This window comes from Lepidochelys olivacea (genome assembly GCF_965140295.1).
Source record: "Lepidochelys olivacea isolate rLepOli2 genome assembly, chromosome: 2".
NCBI classification, from domain to species: Eukaryota; Metazoa; Chordata; order Testudines; family Cheloniidae; genus Lepidochelys; species Lepidochelys olivacea.
In genome coordinates this window covers 268315987-268340866 of record NC_140412.1, presented here as the reverse complement: position 1 = coordinate 268340866, position 24880 = coordinate 268315987, and the positions used below count along the sequence as shown (strand labels likewise).

The 24880-nt window shown below is 51.8% G+C and overlaps 1 protein-coding gene and 1 long non-coding RNA gene across 3 annotated transcripts; one reads left to right on the top strand and one right to left on the bottom strand.

Annotated features, from left to right (window-relative positions):
- Positions 1-516: 516 nt before the first annotated feature.
- On the bottom strand, positions 517-11294 carry LOC311515910 (uncharacterized protein). 2 transcript variants are annotated; one of them, XM_084619407.1, is made up of 4 exons: positions 11044-11294; positions 9007-9133; positions 6789-6893; positions 517-5917 (listed from the first exon to the last, which is right to left on the bottom strand). In XM_084619407.1, the coding sequence occupies exons 1-4, from the start codon at positions 11068-11070 to the stop codon at positions 3606-3608; spliced, it is 2571 nt and encodes an 856-aa protein (XP_084475533.1). In that variant the 5' UTR covers positions 11071-11294; the 3' UTR covers positions 517-3605. The 2 variants fall into 2 exon arrangements, with proteins under 2 accessions (XP_084475533.1, XP_084475534.1); XM_084619408.1 differs by lacking the exon at positions 6789-6893.
- Positions 11295-13687: 2393 nt separating this feature from the next.
- LOC311515634 lies at positions 13688-20414 on the top strand. The gene is made up of 3 exons (XR_014710200.1): positions 13688-13856; positions 14725-15024; positions 16614-20414. It is a non-coding gene; the product is annotated as an uncharacterized lncRNA (long non-coding RNA).
- Positions 20415-24880: the final 4466 nt, after the last annotated feature.

Here is a 24880-nt window from a genome sequence, read left to right as displayed (position 1 = left end):
TCACCCTTTCTCAGGCCCGAGGCAGAGCCTGCGTTTGCCTGGCAGGCCAGGGCATTGCGCGCTCTGGGTGTTGCCACCCATCCAACAGGACAATAGCAAGGAACGGTGACAAACTTTTTAGATGCCTGCAAAGTTTGAGCAGCTGACCCAGTAAGTCAATGGCAGAACTGGCCCGAGCTCCCAGGCTGGCACCCAACCCTGTACAGCTCCCTGCCTCTCCTGCTCCAGGAGAACTCCTGGCATCTCGCTAACACTGGACGAGACATGACAAACAAGTTGTGTGCTTTTGGCCTAATGCTCCAGGCACCCTCTTATTGACTAGGGTGGCTGAAGTCCTCCCCTGCCTCCCAGGAGAACGGAGGAAGCCACGCATGGGAAGGATTCTTTCCCGGAGCTTCCTGCCAAGGTCCATTGGGATTTGGCCCAGACATATTCCACCATTAGAACATTTAAATAAAAGACCAACAGTTGACCTGAACTCAGGTCCTATTCCAAGATAATAACCAGCCACAGCACTTGTAATAAACCTTTTTATTGTCCATTTACAGCTAAGCCATTGAGTGCAAGAAATTGAGCATCGGGTTACGGTGATAGAACTGGAATCGTTACTGACTAATCAGTGCAATTGGTTCTCACCCTTGTTACCTACAGTAAAAACCATCAGTCTTTTAAGTAGGAGGCCGAGCCGGAAGCAAGAGGAGGTCTGTATTGCGGAGGCTGGATGCTGCATTCCACACACCTGTGCACCACCAGGACTACCCAGTCGACTGTGCTCCGATACCAGGCTACGTTTACAAGAACTCTTTCCCCCACCCTGTGGGCACATGTCTCTTATGGGAGGCCTGAGCTAGATATTAGTGGTAATATCTTGTACATCTCGTTCTTTGCAGTCTTCAACTATATACACTGGAAATTACCCCTTGACTCTATCACTGATATGCAGTTGCCTCTGGGGTTGAACATGGCAACGGTTTAACTACACGCAGTAACACGGCACAGCAGGAAGAATATCCCATCCGACTGAAAGTGTGGGGACAGATTTCCAAGTTGGCTGAATGCTGATACCAGAGATGGGATGGGGCCAGGATAGCACTCTGGACGCACTTCAGGAGATCTTTAATGAGGACAAGTGGTGGACCCCAGTCTTACATCTCGTCCAAACATCAGCACCTCCAGAAGCACTGTGTCCCTTCGCACCATGCTGGGCCCTGGGTTCAGCACCAGCTCACGTGGAAGAGTCACCTTTCGAATTCCCATCCTGCCTTCAGCAGCCGGTCCCCCGTCCAAGTACTGACCTGGCGTGACCAAGCTTAGCACATGAGAGCTGATGGAGTCTCAGCCCCAGGTGAGAAAACACTCTTTAATATGTAGGCGGCGACCACTCACGGCAGAGCTCTGTCCCCCTCTAGCGGTGGCTAGGCCACAGATAGCAGTTGAGGAGCCTGCCACAGCGTTGGCTAAGGCTTCTTCTACGCTTTTGGCAGCAGGTAGAGTCCAAATGCTGCAACCCCCTAGCACAGGCATAACCAGCAGGGTAGATGGTAAGACACGGTTTAGGCGAGTAGCATGCCCTGTGCACCTGAACTCTAGGCCATATTCACCCAACACAGCTCTCTGCACGCCCAAGCAGCGCCCCCCACGTCTACACTGCTACTTTTAACAGTGGAGTGTCCCGTCGCCGCCCCCTACCAGAGCCTTTCACTGCGGCGTGCAGCGACAGGCAAAGTACCTGTATTCTTCATGCGGCTGTACGTGGGGACGTTTCAACCATTTTTTTAAAAAGCTCCCGGAAATTACAGGTCAGTAAGCCTGACTTCAGTACCAGGCAAATTGGTTGAAACTATCAGACACATAGGTGAACACAGTTTGTTGGGGAAGAGTCAAAATTGCTTTTGTAAAGGGAGCTCACGCCTCACCAATCTACTGGAATTCTTTGAGCGGGGTCACCAAACATGTGGACAAGGGTAATCCATTGAATATTGCGTACTTAGATTTTCAGAAAGCTTTTGACAAGGCCCTTACCAAAGACTCGTAAGCAGTCATGGAATAAGAGGGAAGGGCCTCTCATGGATCAGTAACTGGTTAAAAGACAGAAACCAAAGGGTAGGTATAAATGGTTGGTTTTCACAATGGCGAGAGGAAAATAGTGGTGACCCGCAGGGGTCTGTAGTGGGACCAGGGCTGTCTGACATATTCATAAGTGATCTGGAAAAAGAGGTAAACAGTGAGGTGGCAAAATTTGCAAACAATACAAAATTACTCGAGATAGTTAAGTCCAAAGCAGTTTGTAAAGAGTTACAGAGGGATCTCAAAACTGGGTGACTGAGCAGATGAAATTTAATGCTGATAAAATGCAAAGTAATACACATGGGAAAACATAATCCCAACTGACATAAAAAATGATGTATGAAGAAAGATCTTGGAGTCATCATGGATAGTTCTCTGAAAACCTCTGCTCAATGAGCAGCGGCACTCAGAAAAATGAACAGAGTGGCAATAGGAAAGGAAGAGATAACAAGAGAAAATATCAAACAGCCTCTATGTAAATCCATGGTACGCTCACACCTTGAATATTGTGTGCAGATCTGGTCACCTCATCTCAAAAACGATGGATTAGAATTGGAAAAGATACAGAGAAGGGCAACAAAACTGATTAGGGGTCTGGAACAGCTTCCATATAAGGAGCGATTAAATAGACAGGGACTTTTCAGTTTGGAAAGGAGATGACTAAGAGGGCATATGATAGATATCTGTAAAATCCTGACAGGTGGGGAGAAAGTGAATAAGGAAGTGTTATTTACTCCTTTCCGTAACACAAGAACCAGGGGTCACCCAATGAAATTAATAGGCAGCAGGTTTAAAACAAACATCAGGACAACGCACAGCCAACCTGGGGAGCTCTTTTCCCGAGGCTGTTGTGAAGCCCAAACTTGTAACAGGATTAAAAAAAAGAACTAGGTAAGTTGATGGAGGATATAGCACTTAATGGCTATTAGCCCAGATAGTCAGGGATGCAGCTCCAGGCTCTGAGTGTCCCTAGCCTCTGTTTGCCAGAAGCTGGGAATGGGCGACAGGGGATGGTTCACTTGGTGATTCCCTGTTCATTCCCTCTGGGGCACCTGGCATTGGCCACTGTCGGAAGACGGGACACTGGGCTAGATGGACCATTGGTCTGACCCAGCAGGGCTGTTCTTATGTTCTTAGCTTTAAACAGCTGAGTCTTTTAGCCCAAGCAGGAGAGAGGCTCATGTGTTGATATCTAGATATCCCAGGTTCAATCCCCACTGCTGGGGACTCGCCCAGAGGCATAACGAATAGCTCATATTTCAATAATTTCTCTTATGTCTTGCATATCCTCCAGCCCGCTGTATGATCCAAGCAAAGTTTTCCATGCGGATCCTTTGTCCACTGCAGTCATGAAAATAACCCTAGTGCCGTTTTTAAGCGGGAGGCACCTGGCAATTGACTAGACCCCTTCTCCACTTTGGCAGTCAGCAAAGCTGACCTTTGGAGTGACTCGCTGGCCCATGCAGCAGCTGGCTACAGATCATCGGCTGCCCAGATGTTGTGGCCCATGCAGGTGTGCCGTGCTTCTGGAAACAGAGTCACACACTGGGCGCAGCCGTCCTGCCGTGCATTTTCTGGTGCACGAGAAACACCGACTCCACGGCAAAGGTTTTCCGGCAGTCGGTGCAGCGGAGGGGCGCGCGCCGGCTGTGGATCTGCTGGTGCTTGGTCAGCGTGGAGCGGCGGCCGAAGCGCTTGTCGCACAGTTTGCAGGAGAAAGGCTTCTCGCCGGTGTGGATGCGGAGGTGCTCGGTGAGGTGCGACTGCTTGCGGAAGCTGCGGGCGCAGCGGCTGCAGGGGTAGGGCCGCTCGCCCGTGTGGAAGCCGTAATGCTTGACGAAGTCGCACTTGAAGATGAAGTGTTTCTCGCACAGGGCGCACTGGTAGGGGCCGTTCTCCAGGTGCACTCGCCGGTGGACGCTGAGGTAGGAGCGCCGGCGGAATTGCTTGTGGCACAGGCTGCAGGAGAAGGGCTTCTCCTCCGTGTGGCTCGGCTGGTGCCTCTTCAAGGCCAGCGGGCTCCTGAAGCTCTGGGGGCACAGCGGGCAGGGATGCAGCTTCCTGGCCGCGTGGCTGCTCTGGTGCTTGCTGAGGGTCGACGGCCACCTGAAGCTTTTCTCGCACAGGCTGCAGGGGTAGAGCTTGTCCTTGGCAGGAGCAGGCAGATGCTCCGGCGCCCCCCCCAGGACGCTGGCCCCCGGGAATGGCCTCTCCTCCTTGAAGGCGTGCGGTTGTGACCCGACCCAGTTCCCTTGGCCGTGGGGCCAACACGGCTCCTCTCCCCGGGGGCCGGACTCATGCTTGACGGTGCGAGTCTGCCTGCGAAAGCGCCGGTCGCCCATGCCAGGCAGACCCGGCCTCTCCCCGGTGTGAGCTCTCTCATGCCGCTGGGCATAGGCCCGGGTGCTGAAGCTCTTGTGGCACCTGCGGCAGGGGTAGGGCTTGGCGGCTGGGTGGCCGCGGCGGGGCAGCTTGTGGACGGGCTCCCTGTCCCGGCTGGTGTGCAGGCCTGGCCGCGCGTGGGTCTCCTGGTGCTTGTTGAGGGTGGAGCGCCGGCTGAAGCTCTTGGGGCACAGGTGGCAAGGGAAGGGCTTCTCGCCGGTGTGCGTGCGGACGTGGTCGCTGAGGTGCGAGCGCCGGCGGAACCACTGGCCGCACAAGCCGCAGGGGAAGGGCTTCTCGCCGCCGGGCGCCCGCTGGCGCCTGGCCGGGGCCCGCTGCCCGGCGAAGCTCTCAGGGCCCAGGGCGCAGGGGTAGGGCCGCTCCTCCAGGTGGGCACGCTCATGCTTGGCAGCGTAGGAACGCGTGCTGAAGCTCTTGCCGCAGACACCGCAAGAGAAGGGCTTCCCCCCGGCGTGCGTCCTCCCCTGCTGGGTTGCGTGACCCCTCCCGCTCGGGTAGGCCTTGTCCGCCTTGCGGGCCCGGCATGGCTTCGGCGGGTCATTCTGCCAGGCTGGCTCCTCGGGGCGCTCCTTGGCGTGGGTCTCCTGGTGCTTCTTGAGGGTGGAGCGCCGGCTGAAGCTCTTGGGGCACAGGTGGCAAGGGAAGGGCTTCTCGCCGGTGTGCGTGCGGACGTGGTCGCTGAGGTGCGAGCGCCGGCGGAAGCCCTTGCCGCAGCGGTTGCAGCGGTACGGCCGCTCGCCGCTGTGCGCTCGGCAGTGCCTCACCAGGTCCGAGCGGCGCAGGAAGTCTCTGGCGCACCTGGAGCACTGCAGGAACTGATCTCGCGGCTGGTCGCCGGCCGGGGACACGCCCGGGTAAGGCTCCTCCATGACGTGAACCTGGAGGTCATCCCTTATCTCAGTCTTGCAGATGACAACACGCTGGTCTTGGCCGCCACCGGACAGATCCGCACCGACACCAGTCCTCTGGCTGCCGGCGGCGCCCAGCCATGGGCTGTAGCTTTCATTGTACTCGGTGCATGGAGGAGCCTCTGCCTCTTCTCCGGGGGAGCGCTGGGACTGCTGAGCACTGAAACCCGTTCCGTAGCCGCCCTCTTCTTCAATCTCTTCCTTCACGAGGCAGCGAGCCTTCTGCGGGGCTGTGCCGTCGACCTGACGCTGCCATCGCAAACTGCCGTCGCACCACGAAGGACACTCGGGTGGAACTTCCACCTCCCTGGAGGGCTCCGTCTTGCACTTAGTCAGGACATTGGGAGCTTTGCCATCGACGTCGCCGAGAGCAACCTGGGGGGCCGTGTGCAGTTGACCACCCAAAGGTGAAGCGTTGCTCTCTGAGCCCCAAGAAATGGGCCTCCACTCCACAGACAAAGGGAGATGCTCAGGGATTTGGATTTCAACTTCATTGTCCTCCAGTTTCACCTTTCCACTTGCATTCAGGCATTCAGCAACTGGAAGGAAACAACACTCATCTCATTAGACACACGGAAGAGTGAAGCTCCCCCTGCATTTCTTGACTAGATTTAATTCTCTTAGGAATTCCTAGTCATATTAATCTGAAACTAAGACATGACCCTGAACTCCAAAAGGGCCCATATGTGAAACAGGGAGTTAGCAAGAGTAATTAACTACTGGAACAATTTACCAAGTGGATTCTCCTTCACTAACAATTTTTAAATCAAGGTGGGATTTTTTTTCTAAAAGATCTAAAAGGAATTATTTCGGGGCAGTTCTCTGGCCTGTGTCATACAGGAGAGCAGTCTGGATGATCACAGTGGTCCCTTCTGGCCTCAGAATCTATGAATCGAAGAGCAAGGCGATACTTATTCAGTGGAGACACAGTCATGTATTGTGCATGGGGTCACTAATCCCAATTTCTGTACCATAAAAAGCCAGGCCGATTGCAGGTCCTGGCTGTTTCGCTGACAGAACCACACTAAGCTGTCTGTGATGACAAAGCTTTTAAGCAGGTTTCCTACTTAAAACTAGAGCTGGTTAATAAGTGGGGGAAAAAAGTTTTGCTACAAATTTCTAGACTGTTTGTTTCCTTTTCGTAGGGTTCAAAAGTGCCCCATGTTTTGTTTATTCAAAATTAATTGAAATTTTAGCAACGCATCAGTTTCTAATTTTTTCATGCACCAGAAGCCTGGAGCACAATAAAAATGTCAAGTAATTGTTTTAAGAAGATTTTTTCAAGAAGATTTTTCACTCTCAAAACAAGGCCCCATTTCCACAACAGAAGCTTTGGGGGTGAAATATTTCAGCCAGCTCTCCTTTGCTCAGGGACATTTCTTTTCTCTTGCCATCATTTCCCATACTCACCTATAGACACGGGGGCCAGGGCCGCCCTGGCAGAGGCATCCTCTGCACTGGGCTTTCCCCCTTCCTCTGTCAGCAGCAGGAGGGCAGGTTTTGGCATATCACCACCTGCATGTCACAAACAAACAATCGGAACTAATCAGAGCCAGACCATGGCAGTCATATCCTTCTGCTAAGGGCTGTACGGCAAACCTGCCTGAACCCGTCACACGGATGTGGGCTTTCCATCACTTCCCAGGAGAGAATTGCCTACTAGTGGGTTGAGATGCAGGCCCTCCCGAGCGCTAATCCTGGCTCTGACCTAGACTCCCTCTGTGGCTTTGAGAGGCTTCACTTGGCCTCCGTGTCTGCTTTCCTGTCCTGGACTCGGGAGTCTGGCAAGCGGCTGAGAGGGGAGAAGTAGCCACGTGCAGCAGAGGAAGCTCTGGTGGTAAATCCAGAGACAGACCAGGAGATAGAGAAGTGGGGTTAGGAAGGAGCCCAGGGAAATGCCAACAGGGACGGAGACTGAGCAGCCCTGGATTGCTAGTCAGAGGGCCCTTGGGCCAGAACCTGAGTTGCGGGAGGGCCCAGGTTCCCCTACCAGCCACTGGGCAGCAGCACAGGACCGAGAGGGGGAACACAGACCATCTGAGGCAGCATCTGAACAGCTTGTCCAGTGGGCCCTTGGTACCCCGCAAGGGGGAGACTGTGTAGTGACGGGTCTGCAGGGCCGAGTTACGTGGGGGGAGCGCTTTCCGTCGCCAAGAGCCAGAGGGACCACGTGCGAGCAGCCAACCACAGGGGCACCGGACAGGGTGAAAGCTAATTCCCAGACCTAGCCACAAGGAGATACATCTGCGGTGAGCAGAGCCCTTTACAAGGAGCATAGCAATTGCTAGATGGGATCAGACCGCTTAGTCCAGTATCCTGTTTCCAAATAGCAGCCAACACCTGACGCAATACAAGACGAGACACCCCCTGCAGTAGGCACTTCTGGAATAACCGGCCCACCGGGGAAAAAATTTTCCTAACATCCCTTCCTCAATTAAAGGCTGTCTACTGCCTTGAAGCATGAAGGGTTCTGTTCCTTCCAAACTATTTTTTAAACCTTTATCGCTGCAACGCCGGACAGTCTCATTATCCATATGAACACCCAGTCCTTTTTTAGAAACCGGTCAAGTGTTTGGCCTTAATGATATCTTGTGGCAATGAGTTCCACTGGCTGTTTTACCATGGTCAGCCCTGAAGATCTAATAGATTGTACATACAGGCAAGCAAAGCTGCACCTCATTCTGCCTCATGGATTCCCAACAAAATTACCAGTTAAATCCCTATTCCAGGATCTTTATTGCTTGCAGAAAAAACACATCCTGATTTTTCAGAAGCTAGATTGAGCCTGCATGGCTGGCAATGAGGCAGGTGGGGTTAGCTGAGTCCATTCAACAAGAAGCTATTTCTGGGAATAAGCGGCCAATGCCGAAGTATCAATTTTAGACACTTCTATGAAAACTGACAACAAAATCGTTCTTGTTAACAAGAGAGAACTCAATTCTGTAAGAGGGTAACGATTACAGGCAAAATAGATGAACACTGAGGGTTATTTACAGAGGTGGCCCCTCATTAATGCAAAACCAAAGATCTTCAGGACACCAGTGTGAAACAAGTTGAGAATCCCAGTTCCCAGCACAGCAATCACAAGAAGCTGTTGGCCCAACTGGCACCAAGTGGCTCTGACTGGTGGTCTCAGCAGACCGACTAGACCATGGAGAGCGACTCCCCCCTCGTCCAGAGTGTTTTCACACTGGAAGGGTGGACAGCGCTGGAACAGAATGTGAGAAGTAGGCACTGCTGCTACGCCCCTGCTTTGCGGATAGACAAGACCTAGCTCGTAGGTTGCTTTTCACCAGTAGATCTCAAAGCGCTTCAACAAAAAAGATCGGTATCATTGGGATAATGATATTGACCTCCTTTGGGAAGCGCTTTGTGTTTTACAAACAGGGAAACTGAGGCACAGAGGGATGAAGTGAGTAGCCCAAGTCAAACAGCAGGCCAGTGGCAGAGCCAGGACTAGGACACAGATCTCCTGAGCCCTAACCCACGGCCCTATCCGCTAGGACACACTGCCTTCAGTTTCCAGGGCTGCCAAGCCTGTACCCTTCTCTAGCAGATTAAAAGGAGGGGAACAAACTCTCAAAGCCATTCAGACATGACAGCTCCTCATTAATGTACAGTCACTTACCCAGCGATATCAGTATCTCATAGTTCTCTCTCATCACGTCCCAGTACAGCTCCTTCTGCCATTCTGCCAAGATCTCCCACTCCTCCCGGGTGAAACTGACTGAGACATCGGCAAATGACACTGGGACCTGAAATCACAGGAAATTATTATTCAGATGTACTGCAGTAGCAGGTCAACATGAATTTCAACAGCAGAACCAAGAAGAAAATATGGACCTTCATGTTCCGCCTTTTTGCATGATTGGGAGGAGGAGGAAGAAATATGGTTTTGGGTTTTCTAACTGCAGGAAAAGTATCCTTTTCCCCTCCATGGTCTCTCACTCAAACGTCAGCAGAAATCATTTGTTCTCTTTTTTTCATTTGCCTTTTGGTTGAGATTCGAGCTCTCTCCAACATTTGATTTTATTTGGTGAATTTTTTAAACATTATTTGACAGTTCTCACCAGCATTCTTCCTATTTGTGAAGCTGGGCAAATAATTAACATGTACAAAAACGAGCCAGCCATGAATATGTTAACTGAATAAAATGAACACATGATTGTCATTACTCACCCAGCTTTGAATGAGATCAGACCTGAAGTTTTAGGGGGAAAAACACCCTAAGAAATTGTTATAAGCGTTTTAAAGAATTTACCTATCAAAAACCACCACATTCAACAGTCATTTCCGATAACACTGCAGTATCGCGACTGTCAAATGGAGTGGTTTGGACTAGTGCTGTAGAATGATGCATGTTTTAGAGAGAGAACAAAGAAATGCCTTCTCAAACTTAACTAACGCATTCTATTTATCTAGGTATGTGCAGGGGTCATCATCAGGGTACCCACGATAGCTATCACAAGTGTTATATTATTATTTAAGTCACATGCAAAAAACAAACACCCAGGACCCTCCATATAAATGTGCACAGTAATTGCATGAATTTTTTTAAATGACAATCAATGGTTTGCTATAGAATGACATTGTAAATCATGGATGATCACAGACATTTTACACACGGCATAAACATTACACGTTGTTATACAAAGTGTGGCAATCTCGCAGCAAATGTGCGCACCATTTTCAATTTACCATGCATGCACCAGGGACAAGACAGGTGGAAAATTTATCAAATCACCTAATGATTCCTGAAGCCAGTTCCTCACCAAGGCAATGTTTAGCATTTGACCAATCAGACATTGCATCAAAATCACTCAGCCTATCTCATTCAAGCTTGTTGCAAGTCCCGACCAATCAGCACCTGTCAACATCCCAGGTAGCACTTTTGTACAAGTTTTTGCAATTTAATAAAATCTCTGAGCACCATTTGTGTATTCGAGCAGAACAACTAAAAATTTCAGCTTCCTGCTTCTGCCTCTTGTAAAATGGCTGCCCCCAGGAGGACCGTGAGAATTTGGTGGGGATGAGCAGGGAGGGAAGGGCTGCAGAACCAAACAAAGCATCCCCTGATGGGGACAGAGTATCCCCATTTAGCATCCAGGGTTTCACCTGGTCAGTTCGGGGGCTGATCTTGCACTCTTTGCCCAGGTGAAACCCACTGAGGTCACTGGGAGTTTTGCCTGAGTGAGGACTGCAGAATTGGGCCACATGACATAAAGTGTAAATTATTTTTACCCACACAGAAGCATTGCTAAATATGTCAAATGAGAGCTTTGCTTATCTCCACCCCCACCCCCACCCCCCCGTTCTGATCATGACATTTCTCATGGCTGGTTTTAACATGACAGGATCTCATTCTGCGATTGCAGAGTTTAAAAATGGGCTTATGTTCGAGCCAGGGCTGGTCTCTCTTTACTTCCGAAACCAGTCGCACAGGGTCCCTTCCCCCCGGCTGCTTTTTAACCCAGGAACATGGGTGCAGCTAACAAAGCTGCACCTGGAGGGCAGCCCATGGGTTTGGTTTGGTTTGGGTCAGGCCCAGGGCAGAGGCTGAAGGGGGGAAGTCCCAGCTCCCTGCGGGCTGTTTCCATCCTGCAGCATCACCTGCCAAGCCCAAGGGAAAGGGGCCAAGCCGAGAGGCGGCAGATCCATTCCCTACCTGCGAGCCAGACTCCCTTTCAGACATTTTCCTTCCGCCTCCTCGGCAGCCCCAGGCTCTGCCACAGCAGACACCGCCTGCTCAGATCCCTGGGCGCCTCCAGCTGCACTCAGGGGGTCCCCGGTTTCCCGCTCGGGCTGCGGGGCATGCAGGCAGGAGGGAGCCCGCTCCCGCTGGTTAGCCGGGGAGATGCGGGAGGAAGGGACCCGTGCCCGCCGCTTGCGCCCTCCACGCCTTGCAAAGGGCGAGAACGTCCCGCTCCCCGGGCGAGGATGGGCCGCCCCCTGGTGGCCATTGGGAGTGCGAACCTGGAACAATCCTGGCAGACAAAAAAAACCCAGCGACTGTTTTGCTCTTCTGCAGCGTCTGAGGCACTGGAAGGGCGTTAGGTGAAGCTCACAGCAGCCCTTTGAGCGGAGTCTTCTTACCCCGCCTCCCACCCCTTACCGGGGGGGGGGGGAAACTGAGGCACGGGGAAGTTCAGTAGCTTGTCTCTGTCTCTCTGGGCTCTTGTGCTGCACCCGTCGTGGGTATTTAAGCCCACAGGGAGGCAGGGCATGTAAAATCAGGGCCTGCCATGGCCTCACAGCAGAGGCCTGAAAATCACAAGCCCTGCTTTTTCACCATGCAGATGTGCACAAGCTGGTGCCTTGCAGCACACACAGAACGCCTGCAATTCTGGGTGTATTTGTTTCTTACCGATAAAAACAACATCATTGCCGCAGATTTGGATTTCATGATTTTCATATCAACCAGTTTGGTTTTCACCTCAAAGGCCCCACAAATTCTGCATGAACAAGTTTCTTTAGGAGCATAGAAGCAACCATACCAAAAAAATATAGAGAACCTAGAAGGTTGTGTTGGTTGATCTGTTAGTGCAGGGGGGTCAGACTGATTCAGTGGAGATGGATGAATTCCCTATTTAATTATGGCTCACTTGCCAGAGTATGAGTTTAGCACTGCACGCCCATCACTGTCCCTGGCTCCCCGGCTGAGCTCGATGGGAGGTTTTCACAAAGATCAGAAGTTGAATAGGGACATTATGTAGTGGCCAAACTTTTAGTTAATGTAATTATTTATCTGCTTAGTACCTTACTGGTCTTTCCAGCATCACCCTGTGGAAAAATACAATCTTCTTTAGGCCACCACTATTCTACCTTTATTTCTCTTCCTTCCCCATTCTTCCCATTCCTTCCCCTTTCTCTGTTTCTCTTCTTCTTCTGTGTCTTTGTGGGTCTCCTCTGTTCTTCCTGCTGCATTTCCTTCCTCACAGTGACTTCTAATTCCATCCTCATGGGCTTCATTCCCATCCCCTGCCCCATTTCATCTGCTAAAATGATCAACAATGAAATAGTTAATATTGACATTGAAGTGTCAGCATTAGGCTTTAGAGCTGACACACCACTGAGATTGATGGAGGACTGGCAGAGATCACACCACTGTGCCCTTGTTTCAAGCTGCCTGCAGACTCAGAAAGACCAGGTTGCATTGGTTACACTCCCTTCACATCTGGAAGCTTTCCAGTTTGCACCCACGAGGGCTAGATATTTTCTTCTTTTAAATGACTACAGAGGCTTTGCAGAATCTGAATATGCATTATCAATTACACATCAAGGGATGGGTGTCTGACATCCCAAGATAAGGTAAGAAAAGCCTAGCTGGATGGTAGGAAACAGCATAGAGGTGACCGATAGCAGTATTAACCACCCCCATCCTACCTACTTAGAGCCTGGGTAGCTGGGCTTTACATGTGTGGAGTGAATTTCACCCACAGAGAACGGACAATCCCTGAACATCTGTGCAAACAGAAGCCCTTTGATGCAAATGCCTGTGAAGAGCCAATAATGCTGCGCACTAACATGGCTCAGTGGCTGGACTGCGCGGGGTTTGAATGTGCATTTGGCGGTGTGGTTTTTGCACGATTCATCTCAATGAGGGCGAGCTCACTTATAGCGTTTATGCTCATTAATGGGGTCCTACACTCGGGTGACGAGTGGTACAAGTTTAAAAGCTGGGAGCAGGGAGGGGAGCATACATCTCTCACTCTGCGTATTTGCAGAGCATTGAGCATCAGCCCTTGTCCCAGGGGCGTTAGCCCTGGTGAATGTTCCAGCCCAGCTCTGATTGAGAAGCAGACTGTTATGGATCTCATGGCTTTCCAGTGGAGATTTTCCTCCCTTACCCAAGGTCTTTGTCATTTTGGATTAGTCAAGGGAGATTCTTCCTTTCTGGGCGTCCTGCAGGCTCAGTCTCCTCTCTCACAGGGCTGCAGTGTTGTCTCTCTCAAGTTTCCACTGTGCTGGGATTCTGAGTCTGTCCCGCATTTAGCTTTTATGCAGGGAGATTTACTTCATTCCCCATTCCCCTCCCTCTGGGGGGGTCTCACCTGTGCCATGTGTGAGCCAGGCCCTCATTGTCTGTGATTCCTTCTGTACATCTCCCGCCCCATCCGTCTGGCGTGGGGACCAGTGCTGGCCCCTCCCCTTCCCATGTGCTACTAACCCCTCTGCCATGGCTGGGTTGTCAGCTCTGCACTCTCTGTGGTTTGGGGCCTCTGCTCCCTGGTAGCCAATGGGGACTCCTGGGAGCGTGTGATCATTTCCTGTTTGCAGTGTTGCTGTAGCAGTGTTGGATACTAGCCTGGCTGGCAGAGTGCTCCTCTCTCGGCCGCCCATCACAGGCAGGGGCAGGGGGTAGAGCAGCCATGGTAGCAGAGCTGAGGACTCCAGGAGGGGACTTAGCAGCTGGCTGCAAGGATCAGCATGTGCGGAGGAGAAGGCCTCGGGGAAATGGCCGTGGGGGCCCCTTGGCAGGTAGGAGACAGACAGGAAAAATCCTGGGGGCTCGTGCCATAACTTAGTGAGGTGTCACGGGAGGCCCCTCTCCAGCCGCTCTCCAGAGAGGGAATCTGCCCCGGTGTCTCTCTCTCTCTGGGGAGATAGTGTGAATAGCTGTCCCAAAGTGACCCTGTTTGTGCGAGGGGCAGTCAGTCGCCACCATATCAGCTCTGGTTGGCCACTGTCCATTCTGCTGCCAGGCTAGGCTGGACCTGCTGAATGGAGACCCAGGGAGCAAGTGGCACAGGGTACATCTGCACTGAAGTGTGAACCAGAGCTCAGACTCAGGTTTGAGCCCCACCCCTCGCCAGCCACACACAGATCAGTCTGACTTGGGTCCTAGGAGCCTGCTGGGGGATGGGTCAGAGCCCGACTCCTGCTTTAACTGAGGTCCAAACCCTGTTATTGTGCAGTGTGGACCCAGCTCAAGCCGCACACCCAAGTCAGAAGGTTGGCGTAGCGCAGTATGGACACAGTCCTGCTATTGTAACCCCAGGTTTACAATGCAGCATGGATGCTCAAGTGTGGGCTTGGATACCCCAAGTCCACAAGCCCAGGCCCCACACCCTGAGTGTACAATGCAGTGGAGACAGAGACAGAGTCCTGCTGGGATTTGCCACTCACAAGCCCGCTGGGGATCCTGCAGCACAGTGGGTGCTGGGTACAAATAACCAGCATGCACTCTGCTCTGGGCTGTTCCCTGACAGGCTGGGGTCTTTGTCCTGGGAACAAACCAAATGAACTGGGCTTCTGGCAATCACACAGAGTTGGGCCAGGGAGAACGGGGGGAACTTTCCCCAGTTTCCCCTCCAGGTCCTTACTGATGCTGTCCTAAATTCTGCAGCACCTCAGAGCTGCCTCTCCCAGAGCCACATGGAAAAATCATGGAGCAGGTCCTCAAGGAATCAATTCTGAAGCACTTGGAGGAGAGGAAAGTGATCAGGAACAGTCAGCATGGATTCACCAAGGGCAAGTCATGCCTGACTAATCTAATTGCCTTCTATGACGAGATAACTTGTTCTGTGGATGAAGCGAAAGCAGTGGACGTGTTGTTCCTTGACTTTAGCAGAGCTTTTTACACTGTCTCCCACAGTATTCTTGCCAGCAAGTTAAAGAAGTATGGGCTGGATGAATGCACTATAAGGTGGGTAGAAAGTTGGCTAAATTGTCGGGCTCAAAGGGTAGTGATCAATGGCTCCATGTCTAGTTGGCAGCCGGTATCAAGCGGAGTGCCCCAAGGGTTGGTCCTCGGGCCGGTTTTGTTCAATATCTTCATTAATGATCTGGAGGACGGCATGGATTGCACCCTCAGCAAGTTTGCAGAGGACACTAAACTGGGAGGAGAGGTAAATACACTGGAGGGTAGGGATAGGATACAGAGGGACCTAGACAAATTAGAGGATTGGGCCAAAAGAAATCTGATGAGGTTCAACAAGGACAAGTGCAGAGTCCTGCACTTAGGACGGACGAATCCCATGCACCGCTACAGACTAGGGACCGAATGGCTCGGCAGCAGTTCTGCAGAAAAGAACCTAAGGGTTACAGTGGAGGAGAAGCTGGATATGAGTCAACAGTGTGCCCTTGTTGCCAAGAAGGCCAATGGCATTTTGGGATGTATAAGTAGGGGCATTGCCAGCAGATCGAGGGATGTGATCATTCCCCTCTATTCGACACTGGTGAGGCCTCATCTGGAGTACTGTGTCCAGTTTTGGGCCCCACACTACAAGAAGGATGTGGAAAAATTGGAAAGAGTCCAGCAGAGGGCAACAAAAATGATTAGGGGACTGGAACACATGACTTATGAGGAGAGGCTGAGGGAACTGGGGATGTTTAGTCTACGGAAGAGAAGAATGAGGGGAGATTTGATAGCTGCTTTCAACTACCTGAAAGGGGGTTCCAAAGAGGATGGCTCTAGACTGTTCTCAGTGGTAGCAGATGACAGAACAAGGAGTAATGGTCTCAAGTTGCAGTGGGCAAGGTTTAGGTTGGATATTAGGAAAAACTTTTTCACTAGGAGGGTGGTGAAACACTGGAATGCGTTACCTAGGGAGGTGGTGGAATCTCCTTCCTTAGAAGTTTTTAAGGTCAGGCTTGACAAAGTCCTGGCTGGGATGATTTAATTGGGGATCGGTCCTGCTTTGAGCAGGGGGTTGGACTAGATGACCTCCTGAGGGCCTTCCAACCCTGATATTCTATGATTCTATGGGAAGAGAAGGGTAACTCTCATTACCTTCCAGTCTGACCAGCAGATCAGCACAGGGGAGAGGTCCCCGGTGGGATGCAGGTAAACCTCCTTGGAGAAAGCTGATGGGCTGTTTGTCAGAGTGGACAGTGTTCCAGAAGTGCAAAGGCCCATCAAGTCAGGAGTGTAAAAATGAAGTGGATCAAGTCCTGGAGAACATATTGGAAGGGAAAGTCCTCCCCTGGCATGGGATGCATTAGATAACCGAAGAGAGCTTTTCCACCTCTGATTTCTGTTCTACTCACAGAAATCAGCACATTTATCCTGCTGAGGTTACCCAGGTGATCTGGCCAGGGACCAGGGCTGGGAGATAAATCTCCTGGAATATCACCTGCTACTACAGTATTACAAATTAGTCCGACAATGCCCAGTTCTGCCCTCAGACACAGCCATGTGACACCCAGAGATGTCAATAGACACCATTTCCTGAGAACTCTTCTCCTGCTTGGCATGCAGGGCTGGGACTGAGTGGGTCGGGTTTGTGATTACAGGTCTCGGTGACCTTTGGTGATGTCTCAGTGCACTTCTCCCCGGGGGAGTGGGAGATGCTGGCGGAGTGGCAGAAGGAGCTGCACTGGGAGGTGATGAAGGAGAACTACAGAAGTCTGGTCTTGCTGGGTGAGCCTCGGGTGTCCTTCTCTTCGAGCAGGGGGAGCTGCGAAATATCCAGAGGACCTTTCTCTCAGGGTTGCTGTTAGTGGGTTGGATGCTTTAGCAATCTGTGCACCCTCCAGCACAGAGCAGGGGCTATTGTAAAATTACTGGCCCAAACCCCCCATTGATGTCATTGGGGCTATGCTGATTTACAGCCACTGAGGGTCTGGCCCCTTCCTGGCAATGCAGTCTGACTTAACTGTGGGATGACAGCATACTCGGCATAGTACCAGTGCAGAGCAAGGCACAGTTCCTGCCCCAAGTCGAAGTCAGGCAGCGCTGTCCAGCGGATAACAGAATAGACGATCCGAGCATCAGGAGATACTGGTTTTCCTTGTGCTATCTTTACACCCTCTGTCCTCGGCCAGTCCCTGGTGCCAGAGTTTGTGGGAGCTGGGATCTGATGGGAGCAAGGGAAGCCAGCTGTGGCACAAGGGGAGGATGAGAGGGGTGGCGTGAACACAAGAGTGGGAGCATACATCCCCAAATACACCCCTTCATCTGCCCCCTAACCCCAGGCTATGACAGGGCCACACCTGACACCCTACCCCAGATGGAACGAGGGGAAGAGCCAGGGGTGGGGAACCAGCAGGACTGGGTGAAAAGCAGAGCCCCCACCCCGATGAGTGATGCTCAGGAGGAGTGGGTGAGCAGCCCGCCAGTCTGCAGCCTTTGGAAATGGGGTGCACACGCTGGGAATTCTCCCAGCTCTCCCGCTCTGTGACTTTGGCGATTCTCTGACTGTCTGGCTTGGAGGGGTTTGCTGGATCCTATAGTCCAACACTCCCAAATCAAGTAGGAAGGACCCTACAATACCATCCCCAGGGGGGTGGCTATCATGCCTAGCTCTCTGCAAAGCGCTCGGGTAGCAAGTTGGGGAGAAACTTGCAGTCTCTTGTCGCCACTTGCACCCCTGAGGCGTGGGCGACCTCCTCCTGCCAAGTGAGGATCTATTAACTCCATTTTGTAAACATTCAAAGCCCAACCTCAATCGGGTCCTTCACCCCCTGCCGCCTTCACTTCATGCTTTATTTGTAGGTGGCGGTTTTGTTTCCAGACCTGCAAGCTTAGAGCAGGGAGGGGCCGGGAGGGTGCTGCTTGGAAGACTTGTGAGCAGTCTAGAGAAACACCCGGGCAGCTGACAGACTGGGGCTCAGCGCGGCCCGGGTCTGTGATAAGGTCTTTCTCCCTGCGGTCTCACCCTGAAGAGGCAGAGGAAGGAATGGGGTGCTGGAGGGAGGGTGCGAGGCCCCTCTTCTTAGTGCAGAGCAGTGGGGAGAAGAACCTTTTATCTCCTGCTTGATCGCCTCCTTTTCCCCAGTTCCTTTCTTCCAGCGGCAGCAGCGGCCTGCTCCCATTGGCCATCCCCCTGCTGCCACCAAGAGAAAAGTGCTGGAGGCAGGCGAGGAGCAGATGAGGGACCTCCTGCTCCTGGGAGGGCTGGGGGAAGGAGCCGACTCCTGCCAATGGTCCCAGCCTAGGGCAGCTCAGGAGAGACAAAGCACAGGCTGAGAGGCAGCCAACAGCCACCCTGGCAACCCCAGGCCCCTCCTTCCACCTCTGCCCCTCCCACTGCACAGCCCAGGGATTTTAGGTCATGCCCCACCCGGAGGCCAGAGGCCTCTGTTCCCCCAACACTGTGTGGGAGGCAGGGGTGGGAAATGCCCCCTTTCCACTGTAGAAGGGCTGGGCGCCATGCAGCAGGTCCCAGCAGAGCAGCCTTCCAGCCCCTTCCCCTGAGGGAAGCAGGGTCTGAGCACCGAGAAGGGATCTAAATCGAGAGCCAGCCTGCCTTGTGGGTCCCGCACCGCTAACGTGGTCAGCAGTGGCCAGCGGGAGCCCGCCAGGCCTCGCTGCTCTGCTGCACCGGCTAGCCTCCCTCCAAAGCCTGACCAGAGGCAGAAACTCAGTGCCTCCGGGCAGCTGGTGGGAACGTGGCCTGCACTGGTGGGATCGGTTCACCTCCTGGGGCCCCTCTTCCTACGATGGCGCTGGGCCATAGCAGGAAATCGCTAGAAACCTCTGGGGGTAGCTTCCCTTGTTCCCCCCACCCCTCGTGTTGCTGGGCTCAGGCAGAGTTAGACTGAAGATATCCGAGCTTTAATACCTGGCACTGGAGCCCCGAGAGTAATACAGACCCCCCAACACTGAGATCTTTTCCTGGGGACCCGCCTCACCCCGACATGGCGAGCGGCGCTACGTGCAGTGAGGGACCCTGGGGACCGGGCCGGAGCAGACCTTGGCCCAAGCTGGGAGGTCAGGGCTCGGCAGACCCGCACGAACCCCGTTTCTTGGAACTCAGCCTCACGCCGCCCGTGGCCTGAGTCTCCCCTTGCCGGCAGCCCAGAAGAAGCCTCAAGAGAAGGCAGGAGCTGGGCAGTCACCAGCGCGCACACACGGGGGAGCGGCCCCACGCCTGCCCGAGTGCGGGAAACACCTCAGCCGGCTCTCCGCCCTCCCCCGGCGCCGCGGCTCGCACAGGCTCCTGGCTCAAGCCGGAGCTGCAGGCGTGCCGGAGAACCCGCACCGGGAGCGGCCCAACACCTGCGCCCAGGGCCAGTGGGGCTTCGGCCAGCGCTCCCGCCTGGTCATTCACCGGAGAAAGTGGGCATAGTCTTAACATTTGTAATTCTCCTGTTTGAAACCATTGTACTTCTGCACTGTTGATTTGCAGCTCCCCATAACTGTTGAGGGTGTCCCTGTTAAAGCTTGCAAACCGACAATTAACTCTAAGTGCCTTGGAAGCCGTTAATTAACCCTGCTCTCTCTCCAAACTTGTTACCTGCTACTCTGAAACTTGGTGTTCTTGAGATTGACGCTTGTAAACCTAAACCCCTCAATCCACTCTACTCTCTCTGAGTTGACACTTTCTCTTGAGTGTAATTGAGATTGAGGTTTATGAAGGTAAACCACTCAATTAACTTTACTTTCTTGAATGGTTCTGCTCAATTGACTCTGCTCTGTAAACTGATACTTTGTAATGGAGATTGACATGTTTCTTTGTAACAACAACCCGGAAAGGCCCTTCGTTGGAGCGGGGCGCTCATAGAAACATCACCTCCAGACTCCCACCCTCTATAGTTTGTATCAGGAGTGTTAAGAGACAGGGAGTCTCAAATAAATAACAATACTCAGTGAAATGATAAGTGTGGTCTTATTAAAGTAAAGAATGTATGTGAATGAATGGTGGGTTTTGAATCATCGGCGAAGTGCCAGCCTAGGAATTCGGTATCAATCAGCTGAAGAAGGTGCCAGGTGGAAACAACCAGAGAACCCCCGGAGGGCAAACTGGAATCCACCCGACCAATTCAAAGGATGAAGAAAGCTGACAGCTGTCCTGGAGCCCTCATGACTAACAATATGACAAAGCAATTTCCATGGACTGGCATAGGAATAAATTCCTATAAAAGTGGACTCTCTAAGGACTGAGAACTTTGAGTCTCTGGTTCTGCCACCACCCTCCAGGAGCATCGGATGCGTATCTGACACAGACTCGGCTCCACTCTCGTGTACAGGTTACCTGGCCAGTACTCTGTGACGGGCAACTTCTAGGCTGGTAACTATAACCCCTATGCAGAACTGAAATGAATGAACAAATAGATAGATCGATAGATACGTAAGGAATAAGCAACAATACAACAGTGTGAGTTTTTTATATTTTTTATTATTATATTTACAATAAATGTGGCATTTTGCCTTGTCCCTTTAATAAGATCCTGCTGGTTTTTATTTTATTGAATCATAGATTATCAGGGTTGGAAGGGACCTCAGGAGGTCATCTAGTCCAACCCTCTGCTCAAAGCAGGACCAATCCCCCAACTTTTGCCCCAGATCCCTAAATGGCCCCCTCAAGGATTGAAGTCACAACCCTGGGTTTAGCAGGCCAATGCTCAAAGCACTGAGCTATCCCTCCCCCTTGGTATAACAAGAACCCACGCTGGGGTGGCCCTGCCCCTGCCTGGCCTGCAAGAGGAGCTTCACTCAGCTCTCCCACCTTCCCAACCGCCAGGGGCCTCCCGGCAGAGACACCCCAGAGTTCTCAGCACACCCATGCGAAAATCCAGAGGGGAAGGCTGGGGAGCCACCCCGTCCATGGGTCCCCTCTCTAGGCACCCCATCCACAGGTCCCCCTCTGGCCATCCCATCTATGGCCCCCGTCTAACTGAGCGTGCACAATAATAGGAAGTGGAGGAAGGGAAGCCACTATAGCTGAGACAGAGGGAAACCAGCCCTTTCCCAAAGCCATTCATAGAATCATAGAATATCAGGGTTGGAAGGGCCCTCAGGAGGTCATCTAGTCCAACCCCCTGCTCAAAGCAGGACCGATCCCCAATTAAATCATCCCAGCCAGGACTTTGTCAAGCCTGACCTTAAAAACTTCTAAGGAAGGAGATTCCACCACCTCCCTAGGTAACGCATTCCAGTGTTTCACCACCCTCCTAGTGAAAAACTTTTTCCTAATATCCAACCTAAACCTTGCCCACTGCAACTTGAGACCATTACTCCTTGTTCTGTCATCTGCTACCACTGAGAACAGTCTAGAGCCATCCTCTTTGGAACCCCCTTTCAGGTAGTTGAAAGCAGCTATCAAATCCCCCCTCATTCTTCTCTTCCGCAGACTAAACAATCCCGGTTCCCTCAGCTTCTCCTCATAAGTCATGTGTTCCAGTCCCCTAATCATTTTTGTTGCCCTCTGCTGGACTCTTTCCAATTTTTCCACATCCTTCCTGTAGTGTGGGGCCCAAAACTGGACACAGTACTCCAGATGAGGCCTCACCAGTGTTGAATAGAGGGGAACGATCACGTCCCTCGATCTGCTGGCAATGCCCCTACTTATACATCCCAAAATGCCATTGGCCTTCTTGGCAACAAAGGCACACTGTTGACTCATATCCAGCTTCTCCTCCACTGTAACCCTTAGGTTCTTTTCTGCAGAGCTGCTGCCTAGCCATTCGGTCCCTAGCCTGTAGCGGTGCATGGGATTCTTCCATCCTAAGTGCAGGACTCTGCACTTGTCCTTGTTGAACCTCATCAGATTTCTTTTGGCCCAATCCTCCAATTTGTCTAGGTCCCTCTGTATCCTATCCCTCCCCTCCAGCGTATCTACCACTCCTCCCAGTTTAGTGTCATCTGCAGACTTGCTGAGAGTGCAATCCACACCATCCTCCAGATCATTTATGAAGATATTGAACAAAACCGGCCCCAGGACCAACCCTTGGGGCACTCCACTTGACACCGGCTGCCAACTAGCATGGAGCCATTGATCACTACCCATTGAGCCCAACAATATAGCTTTCTATCTTATAGTCCATTCATCCAGCCCATACTTCTTTAACTTGCTGGCAAGAATACTGTGGGAGACCATGTCAAAAGCTCTGCTAAAGTCAAGGAACAACACATCCACTGCTTTCCCCTCATCCACAGAGCCAGTTATCTTGTCATAGAAGGCAATTAGATTAGTCAGGCATGACTTGCCCTTGGTGAATCCATGCTGACTGTTCCTGATCACTTTCCTCTCCTTTAAGTGCTGCAGAATTGATTCCTTGTACCATGCGGTCTCCATCAGAGCAGGAGAAATGCGCATGAGACCTCCGGAGATCCTAGCAGGAGGGGCTGTGCCTCATTTGGCTCAAGGGTCTGGCTCATTGCCCTGGCAGTTTCCTCCTGCACAGAATGGGGTTTTTTTGTCTCTCCTGGGCACCCCATAAACTCATTCTAGTCCCCTGTGCATCTCCTTTAGTCTGGCTGGTAAGGTATTTCTAAGGCACCCATCACCTTAGTACCTAAATGTCAAGATCTCTGTTTCTTGCAGTGTTAGGGGCTCTGTGCTTCACCTTTTGAAAGGGATGCATCCCCTTGGGGCACTCCCTGATTGAATGGGAAAGGTGTGAGTGGGTGAGGCAGGAGCTGGAAAAGGCCCTTGCTGATGCAGCTGGTGAAGAGGGTTGGGTTTTTTTGCTAGAGGAGTTCCCAGAGTCCTTGCTTTGGAGTCTGGACGATGAGCAGTGTCCAGGGAATTCACCTGTGAGGCAGAATTGGGGTGTGTGTGTTCTCCTGTTATCACTGGTTATGGGTTATCCTGCATGTGTTCTTTACAATTAGCGAGGTGAGTGGGACAGGTGCCCAAGGTGAAGATCAGGGTACTGCTGTTCTCTGGGGCTAACTTCCTTGGGTGGGGGGGGACATGTGTGCACAGCCTGGTAAGTCCCTTTGGGGCTGTCTGGATCCCTTGAGTTTCAGGCTTTGACTTAACCCAGGAATCTCTCTTTCCGGGGGGAGGAAGGTGCTCCTCCTGAGGTGGATTGTTGTCTCTCCATTTGGGACCAGGGTTCCCTTTGTTCTCTCAGGAAAACGGCAGCCAGCGGCAGCACGGTGAAGGGTCCTAGCAGCTGCGTCTCGCCCTCAGAACTCTGGAGATACTTTGGGAAACATCCTTCAGGTTGTGGGGGGGGGGGAATTCTTCTGTCTACAGCAAGCTGATGGAGGCGGGGGAGCTACAGACAGGTTCATTTTGGCTGCGAAGAGGGTTGCTATTGATCACTCCTGACACTTGGTGCGCAGCCTTAGAACCTAGTGGGCTAAATTGGCAGTTGGCTTCAATGGGAGTTGCACCAGCAAAGCTGAGAGGTGACCTGGAGAAGGGCAAGATCCTAATCCAATGGTTAGGCCCCTTGCTTAGGTGTTGAAAAAGCTGGGTTCAAGTCCCGGGTCTGCCAGAGACTTCCTGTGGTGTGACCTTTGACGAGTCACTTAGCCTCTTTGTTCCTCTATTTCCCCTCTGTATAAGGGGGATAATAGCACCACCCTACCTCCCAGGGGTGTGTGAGGATAAATGCATCAAAGATTGTGAGGTGCTCAGATAATGGGGTGGAGGGAGCCGGATAAGTATCAAAGAGAAACAGGTCTCTTGTAGCTCTTATTTATATTGTTTGATATAGAATTACAACTGGTTTTGCTTTGCTTTGAACAATTTTTTGTTAATCCCATAGGATTGAGGCTAATGTACCCCGGATCAGCAATTTCCTTGATTAGGTTTGTGACGCTGTATAATTGAAAATGACCATTTGTATTGTTGTTGCTGCCAGTGTTACAAATGTAACAAATTTTATACAAAGTGTCTCATGTAAGCTGTCAATGGAAAAGTTACAGTCTATCAAGTATGATGATCCTGGTTAGATCCATGTATCATCTGTGTACCTGATGTTAGGAATATTGGCTGTCTACCTGTATCTCAAACCCTGTGTTGTGTTCCTGGGTGACATCCCCCAGACTGAAATCAGGGCTAGACAGCGAGGTGTCCATGGCCCGTTAAGGACACTCCACTCTCACCATGGGCCATTGAAGAAACTCATCCTGCCCAGTAGGCCTTTCCTGTGGATGCCTCAGACAGCGAGGGGCCAGTGGCCGCCCCTGTCATTCAGCAAACCATGTAAGTACATGTGGTGTGGACATGTGAGCCTGGGATCCATCTTGGGCCAGTAACTTTCCATGCACCTAGGCTGTGGGCTTTGTTTAGGACAGTAAATTTCCATGCACATGGCAGAGGATATAAAAGACACTGGAGACATCTCCATTTTGCCTCTTTCCTGCTCCCGTTCTCTAAAAGGAGCATTTTAAGCTGTGGACTGAGGACCTTCCCATCTTTTGGCAATTACCAGAGAGAGACTTTTGCAAGCCAGGGGTCTGTTCCACCTCTGCTGTGATCCTGATCTATGAACACTGCAGATCTCTTGTACGTATGTGATTCTTTACCAGTCAATAGCTCTTTTAGTAATAAATCTTTTGTTAGTTTATGAAGGATTGGCTGACAGACACATTGACCTGGGTGTAAGTGATCCTTTGGGTTACACAGCTGGTGTAATCCCTCACTAGATTCGACCTGTTTGTCAAGATGGGAGTCAAGGGCTGGAATGCCTAAAGGGGACTGGCTTCTGGTTAATCAGTGTGGTGCTGAAGCTCTTTAGTTACTGGTTTGGTGAATCTAATTATAGAGAAAACCACCAGTTTGGGGGGGATTGTCTGCCTTGTTTCTTGCAGTCTGCCCTGAGTGTGGCATTCTCCATGTAGTTCATCCCAGCCACCTGGTCACAATGTTTATTACAAT

Bases quoted from the DNA above. Each gene is read 5' to 3' on its own strand.
- LOC311515910 (XM_084619407.1), bottom strand. From the start codon at position 11,070: ATGTCTGAAAGGGAGTCTGGCTCGCAG. The intron at 6,894-9,006 runs GTAAGTGACTGT...TGTGACATGCAG, and splicing joins TGAGATACTGATATCGCTGG to GTGGTGATATGCCAAAACCT. The intron at 5,918-6,788 runs GTGAGTATGGGA...GTTTCCTTCCAG, and splicing joins CCTGGCCCCCGTGTCTATAG to TTGCTGAATGCCTGAATGCA.